The sequence below is a fragment of the Engystomops pustulosus genome, chromosome 7 (assembly GCF_040894005.1).
Source record: "Engystomops pustulosus chromosome 7, aEngPut4.maternal, whole genome shotgun sequence".
In the NCBI taxonomy this organism is placed as follows: Eukaryota; Metazoa; Chordata; class Amphibia; order Anura; family Leptodactylidae; genus Engystomops; species Engystomops pustulosus.
Window position 1 is genome coordinate 169009631 of NC_092417.1, and position 16119 is coordinate 169025749.

General features: G+C 50.1%; 1 protein-coding gene across 2 annotated transcripts in view; it reads left to right on the top strand.

Annotated features, from left to right (window-relative positions):
- The window catches only part of BMAL1 (basic helix-loop-helix ARNT like 1), a 50224-nt gene that overhangs the window by 18844 nt on the left and 15261 nt on the right, over positions 1-16119 (top strand). For both annotated transcript variants that reach the window (XM_072118893.1, XM_072118894.1), the window contains exons 2-3: positions 1865-1975; positions 2215-2362. In XM_072118893.1, coding sequence (XP_071974994.1) covers positions 1924-1975; positions 2215-2362 — 200 coding nt within the window. In that variant the 5' untranslated portion in view covers positions 1865-1923. The remainder of the gene's footprint in view (positions 1-1864; positions 1976-2214; positions 2363-16119) is intronic.

The following is a 16119-nucleotide window of genomic DNA, read 5'->3' on the forward strand; positions in this document are numbered from 1 at the left end:
AAAGCATCAAAGTAACTTACCTAATGCAGATCTGCAGTGCACGAGGTCGCCATGCGCTTCACGGGTCACGGAGTTAAATCCGCGTTATCCACCTTCCCAAATAAGTGATTGGGGAGGGGGGGGGGGGAAGAAATCTGGCAGATTATAGCAGCAGGTCAGGTCAGCACGGAGTCACGTATCTGGATGGAGAAGACTTGTACATAGATGACAACAGGTAGAGAGACAGGGGCGTAACTTGAGGTTGCGATCGCACCAGGGCCCAGGAGGTTTGGGGGCCCTTATGGTGTCACTTTCCCATATGAGAAGACTATTACTATAAACCATACATTATAGTCGGAGGCCTGGCACAGACTTTGCACTGGGGCCCATCGGCTTCTAGTTACGCCACTGTGGAGAGAGAACCAAACTAAAACTGTAACAAAGTTACACCCGACGTCTACTCCATCTGATGTATCCTCCAGCATCGGGCACCATCTGCTATAAGATTGTGTAGTCCACATTTACACCTCCTTATTACATGGCACAAAATGGGTTTCAGAATTTTGTTGCATTCTATGGAACACGGTGTTGCAATTTAGGCCACGCCCACTTCCTGCTAAACCCCACCCATTTAAGTGACTGGAATCTGGGGGAAGCAGTTTTGGTGACACTTTTATACTGGACTTTCTAGCACTTTTACTGTCGCCCCATCCGTCTTTGGTACAGAGGCTCAGCAGTGACGTTACATTGGCCATGTACTCCTGCTATTGGTGTAGCGTTTATCACCCTGTGTTACCAACGCAGGGTAACAGCCTGTGAAGCTACAGCACGAAAGGGCTCTGGTTACTCCCCCAGAGCCCTTCAGGCTCATTAGCATAATTATAAATGTTGATTTAAGAAGGAAGGAGGCCATGGATAACACATGTAAGAAGGTTACCACAGTCCCGGTGCCTGGATCTATGAGTAAGTGGCCCTGGTTTATCAGGAGGGATTTTGTTTGTAGATTTCCTTTAAAGGGGGTCTTCTACTGCCACTAAACTTTCCTAGGGTAAGTACGAGACCTTAATAAGGTCACCTGTATATTACTTACAGTGGTTAAGTTTGTGTAAAGCAACTGGGACCCAGTTAGGTCTGCTCGACCCCCTCTATCCGCCGGAAGGCAGTAGCAGGACATAGGAAGTCCCTAGTCCTGCTGCAGGCTGGTCACATGACCGCCAGTCCTGACTTCTTTACACAAACTTCAACAAGGTAAGCACTACACGGGTGACACCCACCAGGATGAAGGATGATGTTGATCTCCTTCTACAAACTCAAATTTTGGAATGTATGAAAATGTGACTTATAAATTGGGGCAACCCCCTTTAAAAAGCAGGTTACGCTGGGGAGAGTAGTTGTGGTTTTTTTTTTTTTTTTGTTGTTGTTTTTTTCTCTCTCCCCATATTCCTGCTGAAGCACAGACACGATTTCATTTTTGCATGTCCACTTTGGTGTGACTGGAAAATCTCGCTCGTCTGTGACTCAGGGTAATAAGAAGTTTGGCTCCGCCGGCTGAGAATATGTGTTTTTGGATTTGCGCATTTTGTCTCCTGCATCGGGACTGTATCTACACAAAAAATAATGTGTCTGATGTAGTTATTTACAATGCTGTGTGGTCTCCATAGTTATAACTTGCACCCATTTGGGCATATGGGTGACCCTATAACACATGGCCGCCCCTTTCGCACTTCTACGTTGTGACGGATTAGGGGTATAGGAAAATCAGGATGTTGGTCTTGGCTTCGCCCCTCTGAAAGGCTATCAGGCACCTTTTGTTAGTCTGCCATTACCCATAACCACAGCCGTATCCTACTTACCCATGTTTATTTTTTTTCCCCCCCTGTTTTAGTGATTGACAGACGATAAGACCATGACAAGCAGGTGACCGGCTTTACAAGCCTCCGACACATGAAAGGTCCCTCATCCGTGGCTTCACGTTCATCCAGTCAGAATCTATTAGGTGAGCGTTCTCCCCAGCCGCCGCCGCCTGTGTTACGTCTTATTATATAACCTCCTGTCCTGTATCAAGTAACATGGGAGATGTCCTAAAATCCGGGAAATGGAGAGGATAAAATGCATAACCCCATCCCCGGCCTGTGATAGTTGTATAAGGGGAGCTCCGATGGCGTCTCTCGCCCCTCCTCCACCTCTCCTTCTTCTTCTTCTTCACATTTTTGCTCTTTGGTTCCTCTCCTTCAGATGTCCCAATGGCCGACCAAAGAATGGATATCACTTCAACGATCAACGACTTCATCTCCTCTGGTCCGACCGACCTCATATCGAGCTCGCTGAGCACCAGCGGAATGGAGTGCAACCGCAAGAGGAAGGGGAGCCTGACCGATTATCAGTAAGTGGCGTCCTGGGAGGGCGGGAGATGTCGTCATACAGCAGGGAATGGGACACAACAGCAATGTATTATATGCAAAGATAATTTTAGGATTGTGTTGGTCTCCTTAGCATATAGTCCCCCCCACCCCCCTTCACCATCACATGTGCTATAGATGCAATGGTCAGCTGGATCTCTCCATACAGTAAATCCCTGTATAAGACCCCTGCACGGTTTATGTAACAGCCGCACATATACAGATTAAAGGCCTTATCTCCCTGAAGGTCACCATGATATAATCCCTCACTGACAGATCATCCAGGAATTCCAATCCCTAGAAACTTTCCTGGTTTATTCTGTACTGATCGCAAGGAGAACGTGGAATATTATGGTTAGATACAGTGTAACAGATCTGGGATAGGACGCTCATACAGTGTAGTACAGGGATATGTGATGGGGGGGATAGGACGCTCATACAGTGTAGTACAGGGATATGTGATGGGGGGGGGGGGATAGGACGCTCATACAGTGTAGTATTGGGATATGTGATGGGGGGGGGGATAGGACGCTCATACAGTGTAGTATAGGGATATGTGATGGGGGGGGGATAGGACGCTCATACAGTGTAGTATAGGGATATGTGATGGGGGGGGGGATAGGACGCTCATACAGTGTAGTACAGGGATATGTGATGGGGGGATAGGACGCTCATACAGTGTAGTACAGGGATATGTGATGGGGGGGGGATAGGACGCTCATACAGTGTAGTACAGGGATATGTGATGGGGGGGATAGGACGCTCATACAGTGTAGTATTGGGATATGTGATGGGGGGGGGGATAGGACGCTCATACAGTGTAGTATAGGGATATGTGATGGGGGGGGGATAGGACGCTCATACAGTGTAGTATAGGGATATGTGATGGGGGGGGGGATAGGACGCTCATACAGTGTAGTACAGGGATATGTGATGGGGGGATAGGACGCTCATACAGTGTAGTACAGGGATATGTGATGGGGGGGGGATAGGACGCTCATACAGTGTAGTACAGGGATATGTGATGGGGGGATAGGACGCTCATACAGTGTAGTATAGGGATATGTGATGGGGGGGGGGATAGGACGCTCATACAGTGTAGTACAGGGATATGTGATGGGGGATAGGACGCTCATACAGTGTAGTACAGGGATATGTGATGGGGGGGATAGGACGCTCATACAGTGTAGCACAGGGATATGTGATGGGGGGGATAGGACGCTCATACAGTGTAGTACAGGGATATGTGATGGGGGGGATAGGACGCTCATACAGTGTAGTACAGGGATATGTGATGGGGGGGATAGGACGCTCATACAGTGTAGTACAGGGATATGTGATGGGGGGGATAGGACGCTCATACAGTGTAGCACAGGGATATGTGATGGGGGATAGGACGCTCATACAGTGTAGTACAGGGATATGTGATGGGGGGATAGGACGCTCATACAGTGTAGTACAGGGATATGTGATGGGGGGGATAGGACGCTCATACAGTGTAGTATAGGGATATGTGATGGGGGGGATAGGACGCTCATACAGTGTAGTACAGGGATGTGTGATGGGGGGGATAGGACGCTCATACAGTGTAGTACAGGGATATGTGATGGGGGATAGGACGCTCATACAGTGTAGCACAGGGATATGTGATGGAGGGGATAGGACGCTCATACAGTGTAGTATAGGGATATGTGATGGGGGGGATAGGACGCTCATACAGTGTAGTACAGGGATATGTGATGGGGGATAGGACGCTCATACAGTGTAGTACAGGGATATGTGATGGGGGGATAGGACGCTCATACAGTGTAGTACAGGGATATGTGATGGGGGGGATAGGACGCTCATACAGTGTAGTACAGGGATATGTGATGGGGGGGATAGGACGCTCATACAGTGTAGCACAGGGATATGTGATGGAGGGGATAGGACGCTCATACAGTGTAGTACAGGGATATGTGATGGGGGATAGGACGCTCATACAGTGTAGTACAGGGATATGTGATGGGGGGGGATAGGACGCTCATACAGTGTAGCACAGGGATATGTGATGGGGGGGGGATAGGACGCTCATACAGTGTAGCATAGGGATATGTGATGGGGGGATAGGACGCTCATACAGTGTAGCACAGGGATATGTGATGGGGGGATAGGACGCTCATACAGTGTAGTATAGGGATATGTGATGGGGGGGATAGGACGCTCATACAGTGTAGTACAGGGATATGTGATGGAGGGGATAGGACGCTCATACAGTGTAGTATAGGGATATGTGATGGGGGGGATAGGACGCTCATACAGTGTAGTACAGGGATATGTGATGGGGGATAGGACGCTCATACAGTGTAGTACAGGGATATGTGATGGGGGGATAGGACGCTCATACAGTGTAGTACAGGGATATGTGATGGGGGGGATAGGACGCTCATACAGTGTAGCACAGGGATATGTGATGGAGGGGATAGGACGCTCATACAGTGTAGTACAGGGATATGTGATGGAGGGGATAGGACGCTCATACAGTGTAGTACAGGGATATGTGATGGGGGATAGGACGCTCATACAGTGTAGTACAGGGATATGTGATGGGGGGGGATAGGACGCTCATACAGTGTAGCACAGGGATATGTGATGGGGGGGGGATAGGACGCTCATACAGTGTAGCATAGGGATATGTGATGGGGGGATAGGACGCTCATACAGTGTAGCACAGGGATATGTGATGGGGGGATAGGACGCTCATACAGTGTAGTATAGGGATATGTGATGGGGGGGATAGGACGCTCATACAGTGTAGTACAGGGATATGTGATGGGGGGTATAGGACGCTCATACAGTGTAGTACAGGGATATGTGATGGGGGGATAGGACGCTCATACAGTGTAGTATAGGGATATGTGATGGGGGGGATAGGACGCTCATACAGTGTAGCACAGGGATATGTGATGGGGGATAGGACGCTCATACAGTGTAGTACAGGGATATGTGATGGAGGGGATAGGACGCTCATACAGTGTAGTATAGGGATATGTGATGGGGGGGATAGGACGCTCATACAGTGTAATACAGGGATATGTGATGGGGGGGATAGGACGCTCATACAGTGTAGTACAGGGATATGTGATGGGGGGGGGGGGGGATAGGACGCTCATACAGTGTAGTACAGGGATATGTGATGGGGGGGGATAGGACGCTCATACAGTGTAGTATAGGGATATGTGATGGGGGGGATAGGACGCTCATACAGTGTAGTACAGGGATATGTGATGGGGGATAGGACGCTCATACAGTGTAGTATAGGGATATGTGATGGGGGGGGGGGATAGGACGCTCATACAGTGTAGTACAGGGATATGTGATGGGGGGGGGGGGATAGGACGCTCATACAGTGTAGTATAGGGATATGTGATGGGGGGGATAGGACGCTCATACAGTGTAGTATAGGGATATGTGATGGGGGGGATAGGACGCTCATACAGTGTAGTACAGGGATATGTGATGGGGGATAGGACGCTCATACAGTGTAGTACAGGGATATGTGATGGGGGGATAGGACGCTCATACAGTGTAGTACAGGGATATGTGATGGGGGGGATAGGACGCTCATACAGTGTAGCACAGGGATATGTGATGGGGGGGATAGGACGCTCATACAGTGTAGTACAGGGATATGTGATGGGGGATAGGACGCTCATACAGTGTAGTACAGGGATATGTGATGGGGGGGGGATAGGACGCTCATACAGTGTAGCACAGGGATATGTGATGGGGGGGGGATAGGACGCTCATACAGTGTAGCATAGGGATATGTGATGGGGGGATAGGACGCTCATACAGTGTAGCACAGGGATATGTGATGGGGGGATAGGACGCTCATACAGTGTAGTATAGGGATATGTGATGGGGGGGATAGGACGCTCATACAGTGTAGCACAGGGATATGTGATGGGGGGTATAGGACGCTCATACAGTGTAGTATAGGGATATGTGATGGGGGGGATAGGACGCTCATACAGTGTAGTATAGGGATATGTGATGGGGGGGATAGGACGCTCATACAGTGTAGCACAGGGATATGTGATGGGGGGGATAGGACGCTCATACAGTGTAGTACAGGGATATGTGATGGGGGGGATAGGACGCTCATACAGTGTAATACAGGGATATGTGATGGGGGGGATAGGACGCTCATACAGTGTAGTACAGGGATATGTGATGGGGGGGGGGGGATAGGACGCTCATACAGTGTAGTACAGGGATATGTGATGGGGGGGGGATAGGACGCTCATACAGTGTAGTATAGGGATATGTGATGGGGGGGATAGGACGCTCATACAGTGTAGTACAGGGATATGTGATGGGGGATAGGACGCTCATACAGTGTAGTATAGGGATATGTGATGGAGGGGGATAGGACGCTCATACAGTGTAGTACAGGGATATGTGATGGGGGATAGGACGCTCATACAGTGTAGTATAGGGATATGTGATGGGGGGGGGGGATAGGACGCTCATACAGTGTAGTACAGGGATATGTGATGGGGGGGGGGGGATAGGACGCTCATACAGTGTAGTATAGGGATATGTGATGGGGGGGATAGGACGCTCATACAGTGTAGTATAGGGATATGTGATGGGGGGGATAGGACGCTCATACAGTGTAGTACAGGGATATGTGATGGGGGATAGGACGCTCATACAGTGTAGTACAGGGATATGTGATGGGGGGATAGGACGCTCATACAGTGTAGTACAGGGATATGTGATGGGGGGGATAGGACGCTCATACAGTGTAGCACAGGGATATGTGATGGGGGGGATAGGACGCTCATACAGTGTAGTACAGGGATATGTGATGGGGGATAGGACGCTCATACAGTGTAGTACAGGGATATGTGATGGGGGGGGATAGGACGCTCATACAGTGTAGCACAGGGATATGTGATGGGGGGGGGATAGGACGCTCATACAGTGTAGCACAGGGATATGTGATGGGGGGATAGGACGCTCATACAGTGTAGCACAGGGATATGTGATGGGGGGATAGGACGCTCATACAGTGTAGTATAGGGATATGTGATGGGGGGGATAGGACGCTCATACAGTGTAGTATAGGGATATGTGATGGGGGGGATAGGACGCTCATACAGTGTAGTATAGGGATATGTGATGGGGGGGATAGGACGCTCATACAGTGTAGTATAGGGATATGTGATGGGGGGGATAGGACGCTCATACAGTGTAGCACAGGGATATGTGATGGGGGGTATTGGACGCTCATACAGTGTAGTATAGGGATATGTGATGGGGGGGATAGGACGCTCATACAGTGTAGCACAGGGATATGTGATGGGGGGATAGGACGCTCATACAGTGTAGTATAGGGATATGTGATGGAGGGGATAGGACGCTCATACAGTGTAGTATAGGGATATGTGATGGGGGGGGGGGGATAGGACGCTCATACAGTGTAGTACAGGGATATGTGATGGGGGGGATAGGACGCTCATACAGTGTAATACAGGGATATGTGATGGGGGGGATAGGACGCTCATACAGTGTAGTACAGGGATATGTGATGGGGGATAGGACGCTCATACAGTGTAGTATAGGGATATGTGATGGGGGGGATAGGACGCTCATACAGTGTAGTACAGGGATATGTGATGGGGGGATAGGACGCTCATACAGTGTAGTATAGGGATATGTGATGGGGGGGGGGATAGGACGCTCATACAGTGTAGTACAGGGATATGTGATGGGGGGGGGGGGATAGGACGCTCATACAGTGTAGTATAGGGATATGTGATGGGGGGGATAGGACGCTCATACAGTGTAGTACAGGGATATGTGATGGGCGGATAGGACGCTCATACAGTGTAGTATAGGGATATGTGATGGGGGGGGGATAGGACGCTCATACAGTGTAGTATAGGGATATGTGATGGGGGGGATAGGACGCTCATACAGTGTAGTATAGGGATATGTGATGGGGGGGATAGGACGCTCATACAGTGTAGCACAGGGATATGTGATGGGGGGGATAGGACGCTCATACAGTGTAGTACAGGGATATGTGATGGGGGATAGGACGCTCATACAGTGTAGTACAGGGATATGTGATGGGGGGGATAGGACGCTCATACAGTGTAGTACAGGGATATGTGATGGGGGGATAGGACGCTCATACAGTGTAGTATAGGGATATGTGATGGGGGGGGGGGATAGGACGCTCATACAGTGTAGCACAGGGATATGTGATGGGGGATAGGACGCTCATACAGTGTAGTATAGGGATATGTGATGGAGAGGATAGGACGCTCATACAGTGTAGTAAAGGGATATGTGATGGGGGGGGGGGGGGATAGGACGCTCATACAGTGTAGTACAGGGATATGTGATGGGGGGGATAGGACGCTCATACAGTGTAATACAGGGATATGTGATGGGGGGGATAGGACGCTCATACAGTGTAGTACAGGGATATGTGATGGGGGATAGGACGCTCATACAGTGTAGCACAGGGATATGTGATGGGGGGATAGGACGCTCATACAGTGTAGTACAGGGATATGTGATGGGGGGGGATAGGACGCTCATACAGTGTAGTACAGGGATATGTGATGGGGGATAGGACGCTCATACAGTGTAGTATAGGGATATGTGATGGGGGATAGGACGCTCATACAGTGTAGTACAGGGATATGTGATGGGGGGGATAGGACGCTCATACAGTGTAATACAGGGATATGTGATGGGGGGGTTAGGACGCTCATACAGTGTAGCACAGGGATATGTGATGGGGGGATAGGACGCTCATACAGTGTAGTACAGGGATATGTGATGGGGGGGATAGGACGCTCATACAGTGTAGTACAGGGATATGTGATGGGGGGGGATAGGACGCTCATACAGTGTAGTACAGGGATATGTGATGGGGGGGGGATAGGACGCTCATACAGTGTAGTATAGGGATATGTGATGGGGGGGGGGATAGGACGCTCATACAGTGTAGTACAGGGATATGTGATGGGGGGGGGATAGGACGCTCATACAGTGTAGTACAGGGATATGTGATGGGGGATAGGACGCTCATACAGTGTAGTATAGGGATATGTGATGGGGGATAGGACGCTCATACAGTGTAGTACAGGGATATGTGATGGGGGGGATAGGACGCTCATACAGTGTAGTACAGGGATATGTGATGGGGGGATAGGACGCTCATACAGTGTAGTACAGGGATATGTGATGGGGGATAGGACGCTCATACAGTGTAGTACAGGGATATGTGATGGGGGATAGGACGCTCATACAGTGTAGTATTGGGATATGTGATGGGGGGGGATAGGACGCTCATACAGTGTAGTACAGGGATATGTGATGGGGGGGATAGGACGCTCATACAGTGTAGTACAGGGATATGTGATGGGGGGGGGGGATAGGACGCTCATACAGTGTAGTACAGGGATATGTGATGGGGGATAGGACGCTCATACAGTGTAGTACAGGGATATGTGATGGGGGGATAGGACGCTCATACAGTGTAGTACAGGGATATGTGATGGGGGGATAGGACGCTCATACAGTGTAGTATAGGGATATGTGATGGGGGGGGGGATAGGACGCTCATACAGTGTAGTACAGGGATATGTGATGGGGGGGTATAGGACGCTCATACAGTGTAGTACAGGGATATGTGATGGGGGGGATAGGACGCTCATACAGTGTAGTACAGGGATATGTGATGGGGGGGTATAGGACGCTCATACAGTGTAGTACAGGGATATGTGATGGGGGGGGATAGGACGCTCATACAGTGTAGTACAGGGATATGTGATGGGGGGGGGGATAGGACGCTTATACAGTGTAGCACAGGGATATGTGATGGGGGATAGGACGCTCATACAGTGTAGTACAGGGATATGTGATGGGGGGATAGGACGCTCATACAGTGTAGTACAGGGATATGTGATGGGGGGGATAGGACGCTCATACAGTGTAGCACAGGGATATGTGATGGAGGGGATAGGACGCTCATACAGTGTAGTATAGGGATATGTGATGGGGGGGATAGGACGCTCATACAGTGTAGTACAGGGATATGTGATGGGGGATAGGACGCTCATACAGTGTAGTACAGGGATATGTGATGGGGGGATAGGACGCTCATACAGTGTAGTACAGGGATATGTGATGGGGGGGATAGGACGCTCATACAGTGTAGTACAGGGATATGTGATGGGGGGGATAGGACGCTCATACAGTGTAGCACAGGGATATGTGATGGAGGGGATAGGACGCTCATACAGTGTAGTACAGGGATATGTGATGGAGGGGATAGGACGCTCATACAGTGTAGTACAGGGATATGTGATGGGGGATAGGACGCTCATACAGTGTAGTACAGGGATATGTGATGGGGGGGGATAGGACGCTCATACAGTGTAGTAAAGGGATATGTGATGGGGGGGGGGGGGGATAGGACGCTCATACAGTGTAGTACAGGGATATGTGATGGGGGGGGATAGGACGCTCATACAGTGTAGTAAAGGGATATGTGATGGGGGGGGGGGATAGGACGCTCATACAGTGTAGTACAGGGATATGTGATGGGGGGGGATAGGACGCTCATACAGTGTAGCACAGGGATATGTGATGGGGGGGGATAGGACGCTCATACAGTGTAGCACAGGGATATGTGATGGGGGGATAGGACGCTCATACAGTGTAGTATAGGGATATGTGATGGGGGGGATAGGACGCTCATACAGTGTAGTACAGGGATATGTGATGGGGGGTATAGGACGCTCATACAGTGTAGTATAGGGATATGTGATGGGGGGGATAGGACGCTCATACAGTGTAGTATAGGGATATGTGATGGGGGGGGGGGATAGGACGCTTATACAGTGTAGCACAGGGATATGTGATGGAGGGGATAGGACGCTCATACAGTGTAGTATAGGGATATGTGATGGGGGGGATAGGACGCTCATACAGTGTAGCACAGGGATATGTGATGGGGGGGATAGGACGCTCATACAGTGTAGTACAGGGATATGTGATGGGGGGGATAGGACGCTCATACAGTGTAATACAGGGATATGTGATGGGGGGGATAGGACGCTCATACAGTGTAGTACAGGGATATGTGATGGGGGGGGGGGGATAGGACGCTCATACAGTGTAGTACAGGGATATGTGATGGGGGGGGGATAGGACGCTCATACAGTGTAGTATAGGGATATGTGATGGGGGGGATAGGACGCTCATACAGTGTAGTACAGGGATATGTGATGGGGGATAGGACGCTCATACAGTGTAGTATAGGGATATGTGATGGAGGGGGATAGGACGCTCATACAGTGTAGTATAGGGATATGTGATGGGGGATAGGACGCTCATACAGTGTAGTACAGGGATATGTGATGGGGGATAGGACGCTCATACAGTGTAGTATAGGGATATGTGATGGTGGGGGGGGATAGGACGCTCATACAGTGTAGTACAGGGATATGTGATGGGGGGGGGGGGGATAGGACGCTCATACAGTGTAGTATAGGGATATGTGATGGGGGGGATAGGACGCTCATACAGTGTAGTATAGGGATATGTGATGGGGGGGATAGGACGCTCATACAGTGTAGTACAGGGATATGTGATGGGGGATAGGACGCTCATACAGTGTAGTACAGGGATATGTGATGGGGGATAGGACGCTCATACAGTGTAGTACAGGGATATGTGATGGGGGGGATAGGACGCTCATACAGTGTAGCACAGGGATATGTGATGGGGGGGATAGGACGCTCATACAGTGTAGTACAGGGATATGTGATGGGGGATAGGACGCTCATACAGTGTAGTACAGGGATATGTGATGGGGGGGGATAGGACGCTCATACAGTGTAGCACAGGGATATGTGATGGGGGGGATAGGACGCTCATACAGTGTAGCACAGGGATATGTGATGGGGGGTATAGGACGCTCATACAGTGTAGTATAGGGATATGTGATGGGGGGGATAGGACGCTCATACAGTGTAGCACAGGGATATGTGATGGGGGGGATAGGACGCTCATACAGTGTAGCACAGGGATATGTGATGGGGGGATAGGACGCTCATACAGTGTAGTATAGGGATATGTGATGGAGGGGATAGGACGCTCATACAGTGTAGTATAGGGATATGTGATGGGGGGGGGGGGATAGGACGCTCATACAGTGTATTACAGGGATATGTGATGGGGGGGATAGGACGCTCATACAGTGTAATACAGGGATATGTGATGGGGGGGATAGGACGCTCATACAGTGTAGTACAGGGATATGTGATGGGGGATAGGACGCTCATACAGTGTAGTACAGGGATATGTGATGGGGGGGGATAGGACGCTCATACAGTGTAGCACAGGGATATGTGATGGGGGGGATAGGACGCTCATACAGTGTAGTACAGGGATATGTGATGGGGGATAGGACGCTCATACAGTGTAGTATAGGGATATGTGATGGGGGGGATAGGACGCTCATACAGTGTAGTACAGGGATATGTGATGGGGGATAGGACACTCATACAGTGTAGTATAGGGATATGTGATGGGGGGGGGGATAGGACGCTCATACAGTGTAGCACAGGGATATGTGATGGGGGGGGGGGGATAGGACGCTCATACAGTGTAGTATAGGGATATGTGATGGAGGGGGATAGGACGCTCATACAGTGTAGTACAGGGATATGTGATGGGGGATAGGACGCTCATACAGTGTAGTACAGGGATATGTGATGGGGGGGGGGATAGGACGCTCATACAGTGTAGTATAGGGATATGTGATGGGGGGGGGGATAGGACGCTCATACAGTGTAGTACAGGGATATGTGATGGGGGGGGGGATAGGACGCTCATACAGTGTAGTATAGGGATATGTGATGGGGGGGATAGGACGCTCATACAGTGTAGTACAGGGATATGTGATGGGCGGATAGGACGCTCATACAGTGTAGTATAGGGATATGTGATGGGGGATAGGACGCTCATACAGTGTAGTATAGGGATATGTGATGGTGAGGGAAGAGGACGCTCATACAGTGTAGTATAGGGATATGTGATGGGGGGGATAGGACGCTCATACAGTGTAGTATAGGGATATGTGATGGGGGGGATAGGACGCTCATACAGTGTAGCACAGGGATATGTGATGGGGGGGATAGGACGCTCATACAGTGTAGTACAGGGATATGTGATGGGGGATAGGACGCTCATACAGTGTAGTACAGGGATATGTGATGGGGGGGATAGGACGCTCATACAGTGTAGTACAGGGATATGTGATGGGGGGATAGGACGCTCATACAGTGTAGTATAGGGATATGTGATGGGGGGGGGGGATAGGACGCTCATACAGTGTAGCACAGGGATATGTGATGGGGGATAGGACGCTCATACAGTGTAGTATAGGGATATGTGATGGAGGGGATAGGACGCTCATACAGTGTAGTATAGGGATATGTGATGGGGGGGGGGGGGGATAGGACGCTCATACAGTGTAGTACAGGGATATGTGATGGGGGGGATAGGACGCTCATACAGTGTAGCACAGGGATATGTGATGGGGGGGATAGGACGCTCATACAGTGTAGTATAGGGATATGTGATGGGGGGGATAGGACGCTCATACAGTGTAGTACAGGGATATGTGATGGGGGGGATAGGACGCTCATACAGTGTAGCACAGGGATATGTGATGGGGGGGATAGGACGCTCATACAGTGTAGTATAGGGATATGTGATGGGGGATAGGACGCTCATACAGTGTAGTATAGGGATATGTGATGGGGGGGGATAGGACGCTCATGCAGTGTAGTATAGGGATATGTGATGGGGGGGATAGGACGCTCATACAGTGTAGTATAGGGATATGTGATGGGGGATAGGACGCTCATACAGTGTAGCACAGGGATATGTGATGGGGGGGGGATAGGACGCTCATACAGTGTAGTATAGGGATATGTGATGGGGGATAGGACGCTCATACAGTGTAGTATAGGGATATGTGATGGGGGGGATAGGACGCTCATACAGTGTAGTACAGGGATATGTGATGGGGGATAGGACGCTCATACAGTGTAGTATAGGGATATGTGATGGAGGGGGATAGGACGCTCATACAGTGTAGTACAGGGATATGTGATGGAGGGGGATAGGACGCTCATACAGTGTAGTATAGGGATATGTGATGGAGGGGGATAGGACGCTCATACAGTGTAGTACAGGGATATGTGATGGGGGGGGATAGGACGCTCATACAGTGTAGCACAGGGATATGTGATGGGGGGGGGATAGGACGCTCATACAGTGTAGCATAGGGATATGTGATGGGGGGATAGGACGCTCATACAGTGTAGTACAGGGATATGTGATGGGGGGGATAGGACGCTCATACAGTGTAGTATAGGGATATGTGATGGGGGGGGGGATAGGACGCTCATACAGTGTAGTACAGGGATATGTGATGGGGGATAGGACGCTCATACAGTGTAGTATAGGGATATGTGATGGGGGGGATAGGACGCTCATACAGTGTAGTATAGGGATATGTGATGGGGGGGATAGGACGCTCATACAGTGTAGTACAGGGATATGTGATGGGGGGATAGGACGCTCATACAGTGTAGTACAGGGATATGTGATGGGGGATAGGACGCTCATACAGTGTAGTATAGGGATATGTGATGGGGGGGATAGGACGCTCATACAGTGTAGTACAGGGATATGTGATGGGGGGATAGGACGCTCATACAGTGTAGTATTGGGATATGTGATGGGGGGGATAGGACGCTCATACAGTGTAGTACAGGGATATGTGATGGGGGGATAGGACGCTCATACAGTGTAGTACAGGGATATGTGATGGGGGGGATAGGACGCTCATACAGTGTAGTACAGGGATATGTGATGGGGGGGATAGGACGCTCATACAGTGTAGTACAGGGATATGTGATGGAGGGGATAGGACGCTCATACAGTGTAGTATAGGGATATGTGATGGGGGGATAGGACGCTCATACAGTGTAGTACAGGGATATGTGATGGGGGATAGGACGCTCATACAGTGTAGCACAGGGATATGTGATGGAGGGGATAGGACGCTCATACAGTGTAGTACAGGGATATGTGATGGGGGATAGGACGCTCATACAGTGTAGTACAGGGATATGTGATGGGGGGGGATAGGACGCTCATACAGTGTAGCACAGGGATATGTGATGGGGGGGGGATAGGACGCTCATACAGTGTAGCATAGGGATATGTGATGGGGGGATAGGACGCTCATACAGTGTAGCACAGGGATATGTGATGGGGGGATAGGACGCTCATACAGTGTAATACAGGGATATGTGATGGGGGGGATAGGACGCTCATACAGTGTAGTACAGGGATATGTGATGGGGGATAGGACGCTCATACAGTGTAGTACAGGGATATGTGATGGGGGATAGGACGCTCATACAGTGTAGTATAGGGATATGTGATGGGGGGGATAGGACGCTCATACAGTGTAGTATAGGGATATGTGATGGGGGGGATAGGACGCTCATACAGTGTAGTACAGGGATATGTGATGGGGGGGGATAGGACGCTCATACAGTGTAGTACAGGGATATGTGATGGGGGGGATAGGACGCTCATACAGTGTAGTACAGGGATATGTGATGGGGGGGGATAGGACGCTCAT